Source organism: Eleutherodactylus coqui, chromosome 8 (genome assembly GCF_035609145.1).
Source record: "Eleutherodactylus coqui strain aEleCoq1 chromosome 8, aEleCoq1.hap1, whole genome shotgun sequence".
NCBI lineage: Eukaryota > Metazoa > Chordata > Amphibia > Anura > Eleutherodactylidae > Eleutherodactylus > Eleutherodactylus coqui.
The window spans coordinates 23240555-23260522 of record NC_089844.1 but is presented as its reverse complement, the minus strand read 5'-3'; the positions used below and the strand labels follow the sequence as shown (position 1 = coordinate 23260522).

At 51.6% G+C, this 19968-nt stretch overlaps 2 protein-coding genes across 2 annotated transcripts in view; both read left to right on the top strand.

The window, feature by feature from the left end:
• The window catches only part of KALRN (kalirin RhoGEF kinase), a 282007-nt gene extending 274090 nt beyond the window's left edge, over nt 1-7917 (top strand). Inside the window, exons 53-60 of the mRNA XM_066575309.1 lie at nt 146-311; nt 2410-2531; nt 3343-3474; nt 3621-3785; nt 3954-4032; nt 5174-5374; nt 6283-6421; nt 6582-7917. Coding sequence (XP_066431406.1) covers nt 146-311; nt 2410-2531; nt 3343-3474; nt 3621-3785; nt 3954-4032; nt 5174-5374; nt 6283-6421; nt 6582-7127 — 1550 coding nt within the window. The 3' untranslated portion in view covers nt 7128-7917. The remainder of the gene's footprint in view (nt 1-145; nt 312-2409; nt 2532-3342; nt 3475-3620; nt 3786-3953; nt 4033-5173; nt 5375-6282; nt 6422-6581) is intronic.
• Nucleotides 7918-14777: 6860 nt separating this feature from the next.
• UMPS (uridine monophosphate synthetase) lies at nt 14778-18685 on the top strand. Its single transcript, XM_066575302.1, has 6 exons — nt 14778-14950; nt 15684-15837; nt 15926-16573; nt 16650-16825; nt 16915-17029; nt 17285-18685. Exons 1-6 carry the CDS (start codon nt 14816-14818, stop codon nt 17458-17460), a joined length of 1404 nt encoding a protein of 467 aa, XP_066431399.1. The 5' UTR covers nt 14778-14815; the 3' UTR covers nt 17461-18685.
• The last annotated feature ends 1283 nt before the right edge of the window (nt 18686-19968 follow it).

Sequence of the window (19968 nt, the reverse complement as noted above, 5' to 3'; positions counted from 1 at the left end):
GACAATCGCTACAAGGGTGAGGGGCACTCAGAACTAGGTTAGATTGAGAGACCAAGGAACTGCCCAAAATCTAACTACTTACTAGAAGTCCCACCCGCTCTTCATAGATGACCCCATCATATGTATCTAATGTTTATATGGACAGTGTCCCCGGAGTTCCTCCTCAACCTGGTGGACATCATCTGTGTAGTGGGCGACACTGTGACCCTACACTGTAAAGTCTGTGGACGACCGAAGCCGAACATCACATGGAAAGGGCCTGATCAGAGCGTCCTGGACGGAGACAGCAGCGCCTACACCATGACGGCCAGGTGAGTGCGACTGTGTGTACCCAGGCTGATCAGCGCTGTTGCAGTCCTATGTAAATACAGCTTCACCAGCGTATAACGAAAAGTTCTCCAACTTCCTATTATACTTTGGGGGACATCTACTATATGTTCTACGCCAAAATACTGGCATAGAAAAAGATGCTAAATTGTGCACAAGTTATGCTTGCGACTTTTCTTCCTTTCGCACTGACCCTACCACATTTCCAAAAAGTGGGCGGGGCTTGTCAGAGGGGGTAAGTGCTGCCCTAAACCAACAGAAATGGGTGTAATTTATGCCAGGTCGGGACCAGCAGTGAAGATGCACGGAGGAGACGAGATGCGCAGAATATGTGACGAGGCGTGCGCCGTGCACTGGGAGACATCTTACTGGGCAAATGCCGGGCTTAGTACATTTCCGCCATAGTGTCTCAGTTCACCATTTTAAGAGCTCTGCTTGCTGTCAGTAAAGGAACATTCTTCTTCAACTAGTTAGGCCATGTTCGCACAGGGTGGATTCCCCAGCGGATATTGCCGCATGGAAAATCTGCAGCATTTACAATAACACTGAAGTCGATGCGGTTTTCAGACTCTCTCCGTATGCTGCTGAGAAAATCTGCAGAATTGACCTACGGAGCAGAGCTTGAATCCCCGTCAGTATTAGCGCCGGATACGCTGCGGTTTGCAGTCAATAGGCTTTAAGACTAACTTCACACAGGCGAGTGCGGTATCAGGCGGTAGGACATGCTGCGATGTGTTTCCTGCATCGCATTGTGGCGCCATGCAGGAAAGCTTCGCTCATGTGTGTGACGCTATTCAAAAGAATGGGGTTTATATTTGTGCGTCTCGCAACGCACCAATCTCGCACAATGTTTTTGGCCGTGTGAATACGGCCTAATGGAGAGTCTGCATTTTGCAGTAAATCGGCGCCACGTCTGCAGCAGCTTTGGATTTGGTGCAGATTTTCACAGTAGCCGCGGATTTAACGAGCACATTTTATGGAAATGCTGCAACAAATCCGACTCATGGGAACATAGTCTTAGGCCTCCCTCACACATGCGTCGCGGTAAGCGCCATAATTTCACTTTCGCTTTTGGACGCAGGGAGCTGGGGCTGACAGCGGAGTTTAGCACCCCTTATCATTGATGAGGTGCACTAAGCGGGCAAAAATACAACCGACCGCTCGAAACTCGCAGCACTGGAGAGCGCTGCGATCGAGCGGCTATCTGAGCAGCCCCATTCAAAATAATGGGAGTGTTAAACTGTGATTAGCAGTAAAAAGCATCTGTGTGAAGGAGGCCTTAGGCTGAAAATCTGCACAGATCTAATACTGCATACAGCTGAGGGTTTGTTACAATGTAACAATGTAAAAACATAGCAAACCTCACTTCTGTCCTGGGTTCCGGACTGATATAGCTCTACACACAAAGACTTTTTTGCACGCAAAGATCTTTCAAACGATCTTTGCGTGTAAATGAGTTCTAGTGATCATTTTGCATGAAATGCTAATGAACATTAATGCCCATTAGCACTTTATTAGCTTAATTTGCGTGTAAAGGGGCCTCCAGGAGCTGCTTGCAGATCACATCAGGTGGTCTGAGCTCTGCAATTAGCTCCTTGGTTCTCGCACGGGCTGTCTGCTAAATACAATGTAATCAGCGCTCCTTTGTTCTCTCACGGGCTGTCAGCTGAATACAATGTAATCAGTGCTCCTGTGCAGAACACTGCGTGCTGTCTGCGTTATGTTCTCTCTGGCTGAACGATGGATTTTATGCTCACCTAAAAATCATCGTTCAGCCAAAGTGTGAAAGACGGAAGCATTTACACGCAATGATTATTGCTCAAAAGCCATCATTTGAAAGAATTTTGAGTGATAATCGTTGTAGGTAAAGGGGGCTTAACACATTGGAACAAACCTTCAGCTGTGTGAGCAGGACTATGTCAGGAGAAGCTTTCAGCCTCTGGATATAACCATGGTCAGTCGTGGTTTTATTGCTCGGACTTCACAGTCACGTTTGGGTCCACCATGGCCTAATTGCTTCCCTGGGTTGTGGCTCTGCGGGTATCCTGCGTACTCCTTGTGTTCTCTCTGTTACTCTTGTAGTGAGTCTGGAGACATCAGACTGAGGATCTGCAACCTAATGCCTCAGGATAGTGGCATCTACACCTGCGTGGCATCCAACGAACATGGCTCCGCCTCCACATCTGCCACCATCAAAGTGCAAGGTATGGAGGGGCAGCGAGATGTGACTGTGTGCAATCTGTTCTGTAACTGCTATTACAGAGAATCTACAAGAAAGGGCTCAATGGATCCCAAATATTCTCGTTTTTTCCTCCCAATCTCCTCGCTGCTGCAGTCCTGTAACTATCACGCTTGCTCTGGGGTTGTCACGGTCACATCAGAAGGCTGACTGTTTTCTCAGACTTCTTGTCATGTGACCTCTGTGTTCCGTTTTCCATCATAAACGACACAGTTGCACAGCGGACACAGCGGCAACCGAAGGACCCAACTGATTTATAATGCGGTCCATCCCGTTTTATCGCGGTATCCGTCACTTTGGACATAAAAATAGCGCGGCATCCAGCACTGTCCTCTGATGTGGACACAACCTTACAGATGGACTTTTATAAAAAGAGTTTGCAGAGTTTGCCTGTTATTACCATGACAACCCCAGAGCAAGCGCGATATTGCCAGCAGCAGTGGGTGGATCGGGAGAAGAACAACAAGGGGAATATCAGAAAGTCGTGTCTTCTATCTAAGCTCTACTGGACTTGCACTTTCAGTATAGAGGCGAGAAACGGCTTTGGAACCCCCATAATACCCGAAAAAAACTCTCCATAGAGTATACAGAAGGGTGTATTGAGGGGTCGGGCTCCTCCGAACTACATGCCTCATAATATGGACTTGTGCCAATGACAGATTTACAGTTGACTTATAAAGTACGGGGCCATATAATAGTGACTGGGGGTCCAATAATGAGGATTTGAGACTCCTGCTTCCTGACGTCACGAGCTCCATCATGTGTTCCGCCTGCAGGTGTCCCCGGGGCCCCCAGCCAGCCCATTGCTCAGGAAAGAAGCAGCACCTCGGTCATAATCCGCTGGCTACCGCCCTCCAGCACCGGCAACTGCACCATATCAGGGTACACGGTGGAGTACAAGGATGAAGGTGAGTGGGGCGGAGTCACATATGTATCACCACCCCGGCTTGGGGACGAGGGGGCAGCAGAGAGCAGCGGCAGGTGATATACCCTCCTCGCTTCTCTGCGTGTCTCTGCTGTGGTGTCATGTGATCAGCTCGCCATTTCTGCGCAGGTTCCCCAATTTGGCAACAATTTGTTGCCTGCACCCTGGACACTTACCTTGTGCTGGAAGACCTGAGACCCGGAGGCACCTACCAGTTCAGAGTCAGCGCCAGCAACCCCTGGGGTATCAGCCTCCCCAGTGACCCCTCCGAACCCTTCCGGCTGCCTGAAAACGGTGAGTTGTGGCCCCCGATTTTCTGCTGGGAGCTAACGCATAACACAAAGGCCTGAGGGGCCCCCGGAAACCAGACCCAACATCCCCCCATTCTGAGTTACTCCGAGAGCGGACACCAATCCCAACCAAAGGATGACTGACCCAAGAGCTGACATTTTGTCTGTTTAGATGCAAATGCCGATGGATCCACCGTGTACTGGAAGGAGAACTTTGAGCAGATGTACGTGGAGCAGCAAGAGATAGGAAGGTAAATCCATAGCGCCCCCTACCTGTCCGACTGCAACAGCATTTGGACTGTTTGTTTTGTTTGTTGTTGCTCCTCCTCAATCCCGTTCTGCAGCGTCGCTCTCTATCACCCTCCTCAGTCCCGTCGCTCTCTATCACCCTCCTCAGTCCCGACGCTCTCTATCACCCTCCCCCTTAGTCCCGACGCTCTCTATTACCCTTCCCCTCAGTCCCGACGCTCTCTATCACCCTTCCCCTCAGTCCCGACGCTCTCTATCACCCTTCCCCTCAGTCCCGACGCTCTCTATCACCCTTCCCCTCAGTCCCGACGCTCTCTATCACCCTCCTCCTCAGTCCCGTCGCTCTCTATCACCCTCCTCCTCAGTCCCGTCGCTCTCTGTCACCCTCCTCCTCAGTCCCGACGCTCTCTATCACCCCCCTCCTCAGTCCCGACGCTCTCTGTCACCCTCCTCCTCAGTCCCGTGGCTCTCTATCACCCTCCTCCTCAGTCCCGTGGCTCTCTATCACCCTGCTCCTCAGTCCCGACGCTCTCTGTCACCCTCCTCCTCAGTCCCGTCGCTCCCTGTCACCCTCCTCCTCAGTCCCGTCGCTCTGTCACCCTCCTCCTCAGTCCCGTCGCTCTGTCACCCTCCTCCTCAGTCCCGTCGCTCTGTCACCCTCCTCCTCAGTCCCGTCGCTCTGTCACCCTCCTCCTCAGTCCCGTCGCTCTCTGTCACCCTCCTCCTCAGTCCCGTCGCTCTCTGTCACCCTCCTCCTCAGTCCCGTCGCTCTCTGTCACCCTCCTCCTCAGTCCCGTCGCTCTCTGTCGCCCTCCTCCTCAGTCCCGTCGCTCTCTGTCGCCCTCCTCCTCAGTCCCGTCGCTCTCTGTCGCCCTCCTCCTCAGTCCCGTCGCTCTCTGTCGCCCTCCTCCTCAGTCCCGTCGCTCTCTGTCGCCCTCCTCCTCAGTCCCGTCGCTCTCTGTCACCCTCCTCCTCAGTCCCGTCGCTCTCGATCACCCTCCTCCTCAGTCCCGTCGCTCTCGATCGCCCTCCTCCTCAGTCCCGTCGCTCTCGATCGCCCTCCTCCTCAGTCCCGTCGCTCTCTATCGCCCTCCTCCTCAGTCCCGTCGCCCTCTGTCATCCTCCTCTTTCTCCTCCGTTCAGGGGAAGGTTTTCTGTAGTGAAGAAATGTGTCCAGAAAACTTCTCGGAAGGACGTCGCGGTGAAGTTTGTCAGCAAGAAACTGAAGAAGCGAGAACAAGCGGCGCATGAGGCGGCCCTGCTGCAGCACCTGCAGCACCCGCAGTACATCACCCTGCACGACACCTATGAGTCTGCCAGCTCCTACATCCTCGTACTGGACCTGTGAGTAGTAGGTCATATACATCACACCTCCACTATCAGAGACGTCCCCCTGCTGCCCCTGTCATAGGGTGATATAAAGGAGCGCAATTGAGGGTTTCCTAATACATACAAGGATCCCCAAGTCTCCTTCAATGGAAGTGTTCAAAGAAAGGCTGGACAGACATCTGTCTGGGATGATTTAGTGATCCTGCACTGAGCAGGGGGACCCGATGACCCTGGAGGTCCCTTCCAACTCTACCAGTCTAGGATTCTTGAAGTCATTCATAAGAAGCTAGATAAATGATTTCTTTCTGCTACCACTAGAGGGAGCACATTACATGGGAATGTATTCTAGAGTTCGATGGTGGCTGTATAACTGTATATAGTGAGCTCCCTCTTGTGTGTGTGTAAGTGTGTAAGTGTGTAAGTGTAATGAATTCTTCCTTGTGGGCGCTGTATAAATCTGTAAACACGGAGCTCCCTCTAGTTTTGTGTGTGTGTATATATATATATATCTGTATACAGGGAGCACCCCCCTAATGGTGCCTATATAACTCTGTAAATACAGAGCTCCCTCTATTGGCGGCTGTATAAATCTGTAAATACAGAGCTCCCTCTATTGGCAGCTGTATAACTCTGTAAATACAGAGCTCCACCTAGTGGTGGCTGTATAAATCATCAGTTTCCAATTAATCCTCCTCTTCTCACTAGAGGTTTAGTTTCATCTCCTGTACTTCCTGGTGAAATTCTGCTTATACACAGCAATCTGAACAAGCAGTGCTGTAGTGTAAAGTATGGAGCAGGGAAGAGCTGCACAATGTCTGAGACAGACTACCTCTGGCTCCAATATTCGATGTAGCGGATTATATCGTTTTTCGGATATTTTGTGGTTGGGGATCTTCTATATTTATGAGTTTCGCCTCTTTCAGGATGGAGGACGGGCGGCTGCTGGAGTATTTAATGAACCATGATGAGTTAATGGAGGAGAAGGTGGCTTTTTACGTGCGGGACATCCTGGGCGCCCTCCAGTATCTGCACAGCTGCCGCGTAGCACATTTAGACCTCAAGGTGAGCTTTTTGGGTTCTAAAGTCTGCGATTTCCTGGAAGATGCTGCGGCCAGCCTCTAGAAATCCCATTGCGCCATTCCCTGTCCTCGCCTCCCGCAGCCGCTGTGCCGTCTCCGGTACCGGATAATTACATTGAGTTTTCTTTGTTCGGTTTCCGCAGCCTGAAAACCTGATGATCGACCTCCGGATCCCGGTGCCGCGGGTGCGGATCATCGACCTGGAGGACGCCATGCAAATCTCCGGCCATTATTACACGCACCAGCTGCTGGGAAACCCGGAATTTGCTGCGCCAGAAATCATTAAAGGGACGCCGGTGTCGCTGTCGACGGATATCTGGAGTCTGGGGGTGCTAACGTACGTCATGCTGAGCGGCGTCTCCCCCTTCCTGGATGAGAGCAGTGAGGAGACGTGTATGAATATCTGCCGCGTGGACTATTCCTTCCCGCTGGAGTATTTCGCCAGCGTCGGTCCGGCCGCTCAGGACTTCGTCAGGGCGATGCTGCAGGAGGACGCCCGCTGGAGGCCCACAGTGGCCACTTGCCTCCTCCATCCGTGGCTTCAGCCCCATTACAGTAACTATTCCAAAGTCCCCCTGGACACGACGCGCCTGGCTGCCTTCATAGAAAGGCGCAAACACCAGAATGACGCCCGCCCGCTCCCCAATGGCAAGAGCTTCATTGTCAATCGCAGCACGCCGGTCACATGAAGGACACGCAGGCAGGTTACTGATCCATTGATGTAGTTGTCGGAGTACAGTCATAAGCCAAATCCGTGGCTCGGGTGGGCGTGTCCTCGCTGTGGCGCCACATTTGTTACGTCCTGTGTGAATTCTTCTTTTTCCGATTTGAACATTCGGTGCTGCTATGGTCACATGACCCCGGTGCTCCTCAGACACTGGATCCCGACGTACCGTAAATATCTCGCGTCTTGTGAAACAATCCGGCGACTGGAACTGAGATCGGAGATATCACTGTGCAATCACTGGACGCCATCCCCTCCCCCGACCGGATGGATGGAGAGATGTCTTTATTTATTTGTGACTTTGGGTTTTACGATGAAGTCTTTGGGGATGAAGGGGTTAAACAGACAGCTGTATCATCCTACTGAGCGGAGTACGGCACTCACCGGAGGAGCCTTAGAAATCACCCCAAGGTGGAGCATGATGAAGGAATGTACTATGTCATCCTGCCACCAGGGGGCCACGCTGGACTCTTAGCCGCCAGCACTGAGATGTGTGATGACTATTGATGGAATTGGTAATAGAGAGGTGCAGGGTTAATCTACAGTATTATCAATGCCGGCTTGGGGCAAAATACAGAGATGGTGATTCATTTATGATGGCGCCCGCTCATCGTTACTCTCAGCATTCCATGAGTATTCACAACGGGACTCATCAATACACATTATTACTTTCCTTAATATGAGTACTCTCATCAGGACTCGCATGAATGCTCTCATCATTACATCAGTACTCTCATCAGTACTCTGTATATTAGTACTCTCATCAGCATTCTCATTATTACTCTCATGAATCTTCAGTGCTTAAGTACCCTCATAATTACACAAGTACTTATATGTGATGACAGTATTGAGGGGAGACCTAATAAGAGTACTGGTGTAATTATAAGGGTACTTAAGCACTGAAGATTCATGAGAGTAATAATGAGAATTCTGATGAGAGTCCTCATGTACTGAGTATTGATGAGAGTAATAATGAGAGTCCTCATGTACTGAGTATTGATGAGAGTAATAATGAGAGTCCTGATGAGAGTCCTCATGTACTGAGTATTGATGAGAGTAATAATGAGAGCGCTTATGTATTGATGAACTTATTAGGTCTCTCCAATACTGTCATCACATAAGTTCATCAATACACAAGCACTCTCATTATTACTCTCATCAATACTCAGTACATGAGGACTCTCATCAGAATTCTCATTATTACTCTCATCAATACTCAGTATATGAGGACTCTCATCAGGACTCTCATAATTTCACAAGTATCCTCATTGTTGTCCTTAGTCCTCTCATCAATACTCATTATGAATATCCTTATTACAGAAGGACTCCCATCAATACTCTCACCAGGACACAAGCGCTCTCATTAGGACTCATACTATTATCCAGGCACTCTCATCAGGACGTTTATTATTACATAAGCACCATCATTAGGCTGCCTGTCGACGGGCGTTGCGGGATACCGCCGCCCAGGAGCAGCAGCCGGCAGCCGGATCTCCAGTATCAACCTCTCTGACAGATAGGCTGACCGCAGCATGCTGCGAATTGCCGCCCGCGAGCGGAGAATCGCTATGATTCTCCGCTCACGGGGGGGAAGCGCACTCCATAGCAACGCTATGGAAAGCTTTCATTGTGTTCCCCGCGGCCAGATTATCGCCACTGGGAACGCAATGAAAATACGCCCCTGGACAGGCAGCCTTAGGACTCCCAGCAATACTCTCATCGTTACACGAGCACCTTTTTTTTTTTTTTTTTTTTTTTTTTTAAGCACTTTTATCATTATTGCTCTCATCAATCCTCAGGACATGAATGCTTTTCATCAAGACTCTCATCAATATTCTTATAACACTCTTTATCCCACAAGTACTCATCAATACTTTTATCATTACCTGAGTACTCTCAGCCGAACTGTCATTAAAGTGACGCTGCAGTCCTGGACAAACAAAGATGGCGGTGCGCCTTCTCTGACTACCCGATGGACACTGGGCATCGATTGGCCAGTGCTGACCAATCAGAGCAGCAGGCAGTGTCTTAGACTACTCATACATACGAGTGCACAGTGGCCATTGGGTAGTCAGAGCAGCGGAGCCGCCATTTTACCCAGGAGCGAAGCGCCGGTCTAACATTCTTATCCCATGAGTACTGCCATCATCCATCCTCTCATCAGGACGTCGAGGAGGTGGTATGAACACAAGTCACTGTGATTTTACAAGTGGATCCCCAAGATCCGGATCTGCATAGAAGCCTGCGGGGAGGACGAGCAGCAGCAGGACGCCGCGGGCGCTAAGATATACACCAACACTGAGGATATGGACTGTTGTAGCTCACATTACTGCTGTATGTACAGGACTTACAAGTGGGAGGTCCTTAGCGCTACTTATGGGGTCACCCAACAAAGTGACCTCACCCCAATGGGACCCCACGCTAACACAGGCCATGTGAGGATCGGCCGCCATGTTCAGTGACCATAGACTCCGCCCCTTCTCTGTAATGCTGTCACCGAGCGATCATTGTGGAGATTTATCATCAGCCCCCTAATGATGGAGACCCCATAAAACTAGAGAAGCTGCGGCACGTTTATTACACGCTGTGTAAAAGAATTGGCGTGGCGTCACGACAAGCAAAGTGTATCTTCCATCAGTATCAATCCAAACAATGGCGCATTCTACTGTAGTTTACGACTCTTAGCCACGCCCACTTTTCTGGAAACTTCAGAACAATCTAGAGAGGCGCAAAAGTGTCTAAAACACATAATAAATCCGGTGCGCGGCGTGAATAGCAGGATTGGGGCGCAATTTCCTTAGAAACTCTCCCCCCTCCAAGCAGTCATCCAGTCCTCCCACGATTTAACTAATAAGTATGTGCCCCCATCAGATTTCCCATGATGCACCATCTCAAGCTGCCGGATTCCTCTTGTCTAAGGTTATAGTCAGAAGGCGCGATCGGATCGCAGATTATTACCGCCAGATTACAGCCGTGGCAATAAACTGCGCTTGATCGGCGCCATAGCCTAAATGTATACTGTCTGGGCGGGGCTTAGCGAAGGGAAATAGTATAGAGGGCGGAGCCTGACACCTGCTGCAAAGGTTGCATCATGGAACGACAAGCAGTACGCTGTGCAGGGGAGGGGCCTGTGCAGGAAGGAGGAGTCTGCACACATTAGGGGAGGGGCCTGTGCACAGGGGAGGGTTTGAATACATTAGAGGAGAAGCCTGCACATTGGGGGAGGGGCCTGCATACATTAGAGGAGATGTCTGTGCACATTAGGGAAGGGGCAAAGTCATGGACGACTGAAGTCACGAGGCACGGAGAAAGGTGACCTGCGAATCACGGGCGCCGCTGGATTTATAACGATGCCTACAACTGACGTTCTGCGTCCTGCAGATGATCGCACCTTTAGGGGCTTTTCATACGGGACGGACTATTCCACAACAGCGTTACAGAATACGTCGTCTCTGAATTCCACCCCAAAATCTGCACGGCTAACTGCAAATATTGGTCGGGAATTGCCGGCGCAAATCTACAATTTTTCATTCCACCTCAAAATCCGTAGCATGGCGCTTTGGATTTTGGCGCATTCGATAACGCTGCTGCAGAATATTCAATCTCGTGTGTATGGTCCCCTGTGAAGGCTCGTGGACGTACGCCGCGCCCCTCTACGGGTCTCACACACCGCGGTGTTCATCATGGTGACACAAACTGCAGGGAATCCATAGAAGCTGCTGATCGGCGCCGTCCCGACTCCCAGGATGCCTTGCTGGCGGTATAATAAATGATAATTGACTGGTAACCCATGAAGTGCCGGTGCGGCCGGACGTGTTTGCGGCTTTGAGGTATTTTGTGTAGCGCCGTTATCTCGCTGTTAATATTTGCTTTGTACAGTGTGAAATAAAGAGTTTATCCGTCTCCGCTCGCCTCGCGGTTTCACTGATGTTTAATATTCACTGAGCCTCTGTAGAATTCCCCGTAAATCTGAGCAGCAGCTCCCCGATCAGCGCACAACCGCGCCAAATGTAATAAACATGATCACCGCTTAGCGCTACCCGTCTGCACATAGTGGATTATAACCTGCAGGCGGCCATCTTTGCTGAGATGTGTTGAGGTTTGGCGCTAAGTCACGTTACTTCCGCATCAGAAGACCGCAGGCTGACATTAGATGCATTTTTAGGAAAAACTGCATGTAAAGAAAAAATGTGATCGCGGTTCTTACGCCATTTTCATCACCGCAGTTTTTTTATTTGAAAGTGTTAGAGGGAAAAAAGAGATCTATCAGATCTGAGTGAAAATGGCTGCGTTACCCGTAGCAACCAATCACAAAGGCTAAGCTCTGACTGGTTGCTATGGGAACAAGAACGCTTTTTTACAGCAGAAACAGCAAACAACCCAAGGGTTAAAATTATATATATTGTTTCCTGTTGCTTACAGAGCGCCAACATATACTGCAGCGCTGCGGCTCCGTGTCTCAGGCGCTGTTCACACTGCGCAAAACGGACACAAAATCTGAGTCCCAATGGGAATCTGCGCCGGAATCAATAATAATAATAATCTTTATCTGTATAGCGCCAACATATTCCGCAGCGCTTACATAGACAGGGGCAATACAAACATTACAGAACCACGGTTACATAGTAATCAGTTGATTGATACAATAGGGGTGAGGGTCCTGCTCCAACGAGCTTACATACTACAAGTAATGGGGGGATACAGAAGGTAAAGGGGCTGGAGATGTGCGCAGTATGGCGGGCTGGAGATGTGCGCGGTATGGCGGGCTGGAGATGTGCGCGGTATGACGAGGTGGAGAGTGAGCGTTGTTATGCACATAGACAATGGTCAGACATTTAGCCGTGTGACGGCAGAAACAGTATGACTGCAGGAGCGGTTTATGATGGCTAGCAGGGATTGCAGTCAGTAGGTCAGGGAGCATGTTATCAGGTGGCATACAGAGGAGTCGGTTTAGGGAATGTGGTATGCCTCCCTGAAGAGGTGCGTTTTTAGAGCACGCCTGAAGTTCTGCGAGTCCTGGATTGCTCGGGTAGCCTTTGGTAGTGCGTTCCAGAGGATCGGTGCTGCTCTGGAGAAGTCTTGGAGGCGGGAATGAGAAGTTCAAATTAGTGGGGTGCTCAGTCTGGTTTCGTTAGCAGAGCGGAGAGCCCGGGCTGGTTGATGGATTGAGATGAGGGAGGCGATATAGGGGGGCGCTGCGCTGTGGATGAAGGTAGTGAGTTTAAATTGAATTCTGTATTTAACGGGCAGCCAGTGCAGTGACTGGCACAGGGCAGAGGCGTCCGAGTAGCGCCTGGACAGGAAGATGAGCCTGGCTGCCGCATTCAGGATGGATTGGAGAGGGTAGAGTCTGGTGCAGGGGAGGCCGATCAACGAGTTGCAATAATCGAGCCGAGAGTGGATGAGGGCGACAGTGAGCGTTTTTAACGTGTCCACAGTGAGAAAAGAGCAGATTCTTGCGATGTTCTTGAGGTGCAGCTGACATGTTCGGGCCAGAGATTGGATGTAGGGGGCAAAGGAGAGATCAGAATCGAATATGACCCCAAGGCAGCGGGCGTGTTGTCTAGGAGTTATGGTGCCACACACTGAGATGGAGATGTCAGGAGGAGGTCAGTTAGTGGAGGGTGGAAATACCAGTAAGTCAGTTTTAGAGAGGTTTAGTTTTAGGTAGAGAGAGGACATGGTGTTAGAGACAGCGGACAGACAGTTGGTGATGTTTTGGAGGAAGGGTGCAGAGATGTCACGGGCAGAGGTGTATAGCTGGGTGTCATCAGCGTACAGGTGGTATTGGAGGCCAAATCTCCTGATGGTTTGTCCAATAGGGGCTGTGTAGATAGAGAAGAGAAGGGGGCCGAGGACAGAGCCCTGGGGGACCCCAACAGCAAGGGGAAGAGGAGGGGAGGTAGAGCCAGCAAAGGAGAAACTGAAAGAGCGGTCAGATAGGTAAGAGGAAAACCAGGAGAGAGCAGTGTCCTTCAGGCCGATGGAGCGAAGCATACTGAGGAACATGACTTAAAAGTCTGTGTACAAAAAAAGGCGTCCCACTGCGAAGGATCTGCGGCCCATGTGGATCTGCGGCTCCGCTGAGGATCGCTGCGGCGGGTTTTGTGCTCCAGTCACCTCCAGAGCTGCAGACAATTCAAGTCTTCAGGGCTTATTCACACAGACGGAAGGGCATTTTGGCTGCACAGGTACGCTGTACTTCTGCGGCAGAGATGTGCTTATGGCGGCAGATTTCGCCACTCCGGTGTGTATTTGTGTGCGCAAAAAAAAATCCTGAAAATCCCACTGATATTGTGCGTCTATGTACAGCGACTTCGCCGGTTTTCTGCGCGTCGTGCCCATTGATTTCAGTGGACTCTTGCGATGCACAAATGCGCACCAAGGTCGGTTGTGACGCATTCGCACTGTATGAAAAAATACATTGATGTGAACAAACACAGCCGCGTGTACGAGCCGTAGGGCCGCGGTCGCATGAGCGGTGGAGGCGCCATCACTACTTCTAGGACCGTCCTACACTAACTGGCGCTGCATGCAACAATACTTCATCCCGGAAGTTGTCAGACTCCATAATGGCAGCCGGTTGGCGGCTCCGTACGCCACCATTCTGGTTCGACATATACTGAGTCCAGCGCCATCACTTTTGCAATTTTTCAGGGCGGAGTTAAACAGCCCCAATACTCCACTCGCCCCCAAAGCTGCACCCTGAGGCTTCTGCGTCGTCTCCGTGTCGCTGCGGTCCGATGGGAGAATAAAGGAGCCGCTTTCACACATCCGAGAAAATCACGAGGTTTGCACGTTGCGAACGCCTCGTCCGTTGTCTTCAATGGGGCTGGAGAACGCATCGCACGGCGTGTGAGGTTCCTATTGAGAACAATGGGTAACGCCGCGCCGGAGGAGCGCCATTTTTTACCTGAAGTCATGGGAAGTGGTTTTAAAGAAAACCGCCTTGTATTTGCGGGTGAATCGCACGTTGGCCCGATATCGCCCTCTACGTTCTCCCAGCATGCAGTGCAGCAGAGCTTTATATTACCGCAGCTCTGGATGTGACTGGAGTATAAGACATGACGTAACTTAGCAGCTGGTCGCCCGCCGGCAGCCATATTTCTTTGGGGGTGACCTGTACTTTGGGGTGTTCCCATTATTGGGGCGCAGGTTACTTCTCAGCGTCTCCCTGATGTCACCTATAGATTGGCGACTATAAAGAAGGATTTGGCGGTGAGTCCTGAGAACGTTCCGCTTGGATCGCGATCGTCGGGACGTCACTGGATTTGTCGCCACATTCCGGTTCATCGCTTTCATTATAACGTGTTTGTCGGGGTTCGGTCCCCACTTGGGTCCTGACAACCCATCTACTGGTCTGCTCCCGGACGTCTCCGCCTGCAATGAGGCCAGTTCTGGGAGAACAGCTGAAGTCTCCACATTCATCCTTGTGGCTGCATGGACTTGGAGGTCTTGCGCCTCTCTGTGTAGAAGCCCGGCCCCATCTCCGTCCTGTAATAACCTATAATACTCTCAGGCCACGCCCTTCTGTTGTCACACAGCACGTGACGCCGCCATCTTGTTGGAGTCTGAAGTGTCGCTGCTGCGGACGCTGCGCTCTGGCGCCCTCTGGTGTCGGTGCCGGGAGCGGAAGTGCCGCACACGTGGGAGATGGAGCTGCTGGCGGCGGAGCTGCACCGGGTTCAGGCGCTGAAGTTTGGCCGCTTCACCCTGAAGAGCGGCATCCTGTCCCCCGTCTACTTCGACCTGAGAGTCATCGTGTCCCACCCGGAGCTGCTCAACCAGGTGCGGAGGTACCGGGGGACAGTGGATATAAGGGGGCAACCCGGGGAGGAGGGACAGTGGATACAGGAGGCTAAAGAGGGAATGGATGCCAGCAAGCAACCGGGAGGAGGGGGACACTGGATACTGGGGGGGCTGCATGGGGGGGGGGGGGCGCACTGGATACCGGGAAGCAACCGGGGGGAGGGAGCAATAGAGGGGAGATGCTGGATAGCATTAGGGCAAGGAGGACAATGGATGTAGGGGGAGGGGCACTGAATAGAGGAGCAGTAGAGAAAGGTGGGAGAGGAGACAATCGGGGGGGGGTCATAAAAGGGGGGTTAATAGTGGAAGGATGAACACTGGATAGCGGGGGAGGGGGGCCTGAATACATGGCGGCAATAAGGGGAGGGGGCGCTGCATGTTGGGGTTAATAGAGGGAGGTGGGCACTGGATGGAAGAGGCTCACACCAGGAGGGTGCAGGGAGATACAGGGTTAGGCTTCCTGCCCACGGGCAGATATTTGCTGCGGAATCCACCGAGGGCGTCATCAGCAAATAGCGCCCCTAGCAGGCTATGGGAAATCGATTCTCCCCCGCACACTTGCAGAATCCGTCTCTCTAGCGTGCAGGAGGTCTGATGGGCCGGGGGGGGGCAATGCGTGGTGGGGGTGCGGATTGCTCTGATGATTCTGAGCCCCCCAGTAGTAATATTTGGTACATGTGCCCCCTGTAATCACCCCCTGACTTTCCCGCAGGTGACTGATCGCCTCTACCAGACGGCCCAGGATGCCGGCGTTCAGTATAACACGGTCTGCGGCGTTCCGTACACGGCGCTGCCCCTCGCCACCATCATCTGCGCTTCTCACCTGTTGCCGATGCTGATCCGCAGGAAGGAGGCCAAAGATTATGGTGCGTATACCCTGGATCATGTGACCTCACGGTCCTGGCCGCCATTGGTTGTGGACGTCAGATGTTTCATTCTTATTTTCCGCTGCAGGAACGAAGCGTCTGGTGGAAGGCGTCATCACCCCCGGCCAGACCTGTCTGATCATCGAAGACGTGGTGACCAGCGGCTCCAGTGTCCTGGAGACGGCGGAGGTGTTGAGGGGGGAGGGGCTCCAGGTGACAGACGCCATTGTGTTGGTGGACAGAGAACAAGGCGGCCGGGAGAAGCTGGCAGAGAATGGCATCAGGCTGCATGCCATCTGCACCCTCACCCAGCTCATGGACGTCCTGCAGCGGCTGGGCAAGGTGGATGCGGAGATGGTGGAGAATGTCAGGAGGTTCATCGCGGAGAATAAAGTGTGCGCTCCGGTCCAGACGCCCCGCACCGCCCTCAGCTACTCCAGCCGCGCCGCCCTCTCCGACATCCACCCCGTAGCCAAGCGGCTGTTCCACATCATGGAGAAGAAGGAGAGTAACCTGTGCGTATCGGCCGACGTTACCGCCTCTGCGGAGCTTCTCCAGCTGGCTGCGGAGCTGGGACCCTCCATCTGCATGCTGAAGACCCACGTGGACATTCTGAGCGACTTCACCCCGGACGTCTCCTCGCAGCTGCGGGCGCTCGCCGATCAGCACAACTTCCTCATCTTCGAAGATCGCAAATTTGCAGATATTGGGAATACAGTGAAGCATCAGTACGAGGGTAACAATCTGCTGTTCTCTCTGCAGCCTCTTCTCTCTAGAGGGCGCTGTGATCCGACACCCGCTCTTTTCTGCAGGTGGCATTTTCAAAATCTCGTCTTGGGCTGATGTGGTGAACGTCCATGCCGTGCCCGGCCCTGGGGTGGTACAAGGCCTGCGGGAGGTTGGCGAAGCACTGGGGCGAGGCTGCCTTGTGATTGCGGAGATGAGCTCCAAGGGGTCACTGGCTACTGGCGGATACACCAAGGCGGCTGTAAGTAGACATGGCAGTAGGTTGTGCGGTCCGGGCTGGCGGCTGATTGAGATAAGACTTCACCCATCATTCTCTGATTTGTCCCGCAGGTGGCGTTGGCAGAGGAGCACGCCTCGTTTGTGTTCGGCTTCATCTCTGGGGGTAAAGTAAGCGAGCGGCTGCAGTTTCTCCACCTCACCCCGGGGGTCCAGATGCAGCCAGGAGGTGAGTGATGCCACATTATGGAGGGACTTCTCACGGCTCCTCCGTCCCTGCACGGACGCGTCCGATGGAGACGGCAGCACAGGCACGGGGTGTTGAGGGCGAGCCGAGGCTGCACTAGTCCAGAGACATGATTGGCCTGCTGACCGCTTCACTATTAATCTGTATGCAGAATTATGTTATATGTATGAGCAGTCGCTGGAGACGGCCGGTACCTTCGCTCGCCGATCACTCATGAACATCGTTTTTGCTCTGCAGGAGACTCTCTGGGTCAGCAGTACCAGACACCTCATGATGTCATCCTTAACCAGGGCTCTGACATCATCATCGTTGGCCGTGGTATCCTGTCCGCCAAGAAGCGTCCCGAAGCTGCAGAGACTTACCGGCGGGCTGGTTGGGAGGCTTACATGGCCAGGACCAGCGGAGGAGAATAATTCCTAATTCCCTGAGGTGATGGGTGGCCACCATCACTTTGCCATCTCCATGGTGACCATGTGCAGCAACCCTGGGGATGGTGTGCCGACCGGCGTAGTGACCAGAGCTCCTGCTGACCTCTAGAACTTCATCCATTCCTTGAGTCTGAAGACTTCTGCTGCCATATTTGAGCGCACATCTCGTGTTGCGTGGTAATTGCGCACGTTTATGTATTATGGTTTCTTAGGGTTTGAAGGTTAAAGAGATTTTTCATGCAAAATACTATTATTGACCTGTACGCGGGATAGTTGATTGGCCGGGGTCTGCCGCGCCGACCTCGGTGTAGTAGCCGAGTAATTACAGGTGCTGCTTCCATTGATTTCAGTGAGGCCTGCAGTTACAAGGGTCGGCCACTACACGGGTCAGAGCAGCAGCTTCCATTCTGTGCCCCGGTGTTTAACGGCATCAACGGCTAATGCTCGATCAGCTGAGTGGCGGACCTTGGCCGGTCGACTATTGCTGACTAATCCTCCGGATAATAGGTCATCGATAGTATTTTCTGTGGAAACCACCTTTAAGTCCCGTATAAGGGAAAGTGCTGCAGTTTTCTAATAGACTTTGCTTGGGGCGTTTGTTACATTGTATCCGTCTGCAAACCAGGATGTTTATCTCACAGAGGACTGGATAAACTGTAACAACCGCTCAGTTGTGAGAAGCATTAGTGCCCATTCACACATTTGTATTCTCACTGGACGCCATACGGACCCATTATAGCACATTGGTGTACTCGCCTGCATGGCTTGTGTGCGGACTGATGGGGCGGCAGGTTTTTGAAAGTCTATGGGAGCATAAAAAAGTGCAGCAAACCTGAATGTTAAATGCATGTGGACTGCCTTTTTTTTTTGCACACACCCATGGTGCCATATGCAGCCCATGCCGTGGGCCGGGTCTGTTTTTTTGGACCCACATTGCATCACTGTGTGAATGAGCGTTTAGTTCAGATTTTCAGCTTCTGGCTGTAAATTATGTTTCCATTCCTGGCAGCAAGCAGAATGGAATCCCAGAGTCTATTAGTAAGCAGCGGCACGCTTCATTGTGCGGGGACAACGCTGTTTACACAAGCCGGCAGCGGCCGCTCCTCGCGTTGGGTTACCGCTGCAGTTTATAGATATTCAGTCACTCCTGATCCTGGAACATTGGTAATTGTTTGAGATAAAGACCAATAAACGTCCGCTGGATCCATGACTCCGTGTTGGGGTCGGTTTACATGATACGGTGCTGTTACCCCCATAATGGATGCCGTTGTGGTAGGTCAGACATGAACACGAAATCACTTTATATCGGATTGGCAGCAGGAACCGTGCCGTAGATTGTGACCACCTTGTGCGTTCAGCCCCCTATTACTGTTCATCTGCACCCAATCACAATGTATCAGTGCAGTAAGTAACGCAGGTCAGCGCTGTGATGGGAGCTTCTCTATAGGATTTGTGCATATTACTTTTTGCGCCAAAAAAAAATCGTACCTTGACTAGTGCCGCCGCGTTGGTGTCCGATCCTACAACAAGTGTCGTGGTGCAATTTATACCAGCGCTGCCTTGGTCTAAAATGAAACTGTCAAGACAGCCGCTGTCGTGGTGACGTTTGCCGGTCGGCACAAGAATGTATTTACAGCGGTGCCAACATATTACATCACTCCCAATCAGTAAATCTACCGCATCGTTCTCATTCACTGACAGCAAACATATCCGGAAAATGGCAAAGAATTGAACCGAAGCCCCGATGTATCATAAGTTGCATCACTGAAGTACCGTAACTTTTTCACCTTGTACTTTTTTTTTTTTTTCTTTACTGCAGTGCAAATAATTCATCAAACCTGCGTTAGTTTAACTTTGTTGCATTTTGCGCAGCAAAGCAGAACGGCAACAGGAGACTCCATGATGCGCCTCGCGGGCCGTTCCTACAGGGGTGATCTGATCGTGTGAGTTTTGCGTTATGCATGAAAATAGAAGCCATTATTTGGAACGGGGCGTTTTCTCCCGCAGCATGTCCGGTTACAGGGCAATATCACCCATTCCTTCCTCTTGGAGGCAAAAATCGCCCCTGACTGCCATTTGTACCGTTGAGTGCTGCACTAACTTGCAATGGTTTCACAAACGTGGCGCTCGCATGTTCAGTGATGTTTCTTACTATGCGGCGCACTGGCAGATACATCACATATTTGCAGGGTCAGCTGCCGCCACCTCGGCGCTGGAGGAGACTCGCAACTTCATAAAAAGGTGCAAAATTTTGCACAAACTGTTCTAAACATACTCCGCCTAAACCGTACCGCAGCAACATACTAACCGCCAGCCACCAGGGAAAAGGATCGGGCTTACCTATTAGATTCCCCTTTTTCTAATAAGTAGATGATGATTGAACTTTGTTTATAATCCTTTTACAATATCTCCAAGTACAAATCACGCCCGATATTGATAATCCCTTTAAAGGTCGCTGGGGGGCAGCGGGGGTCACCCCCAATAGTGAGTCAT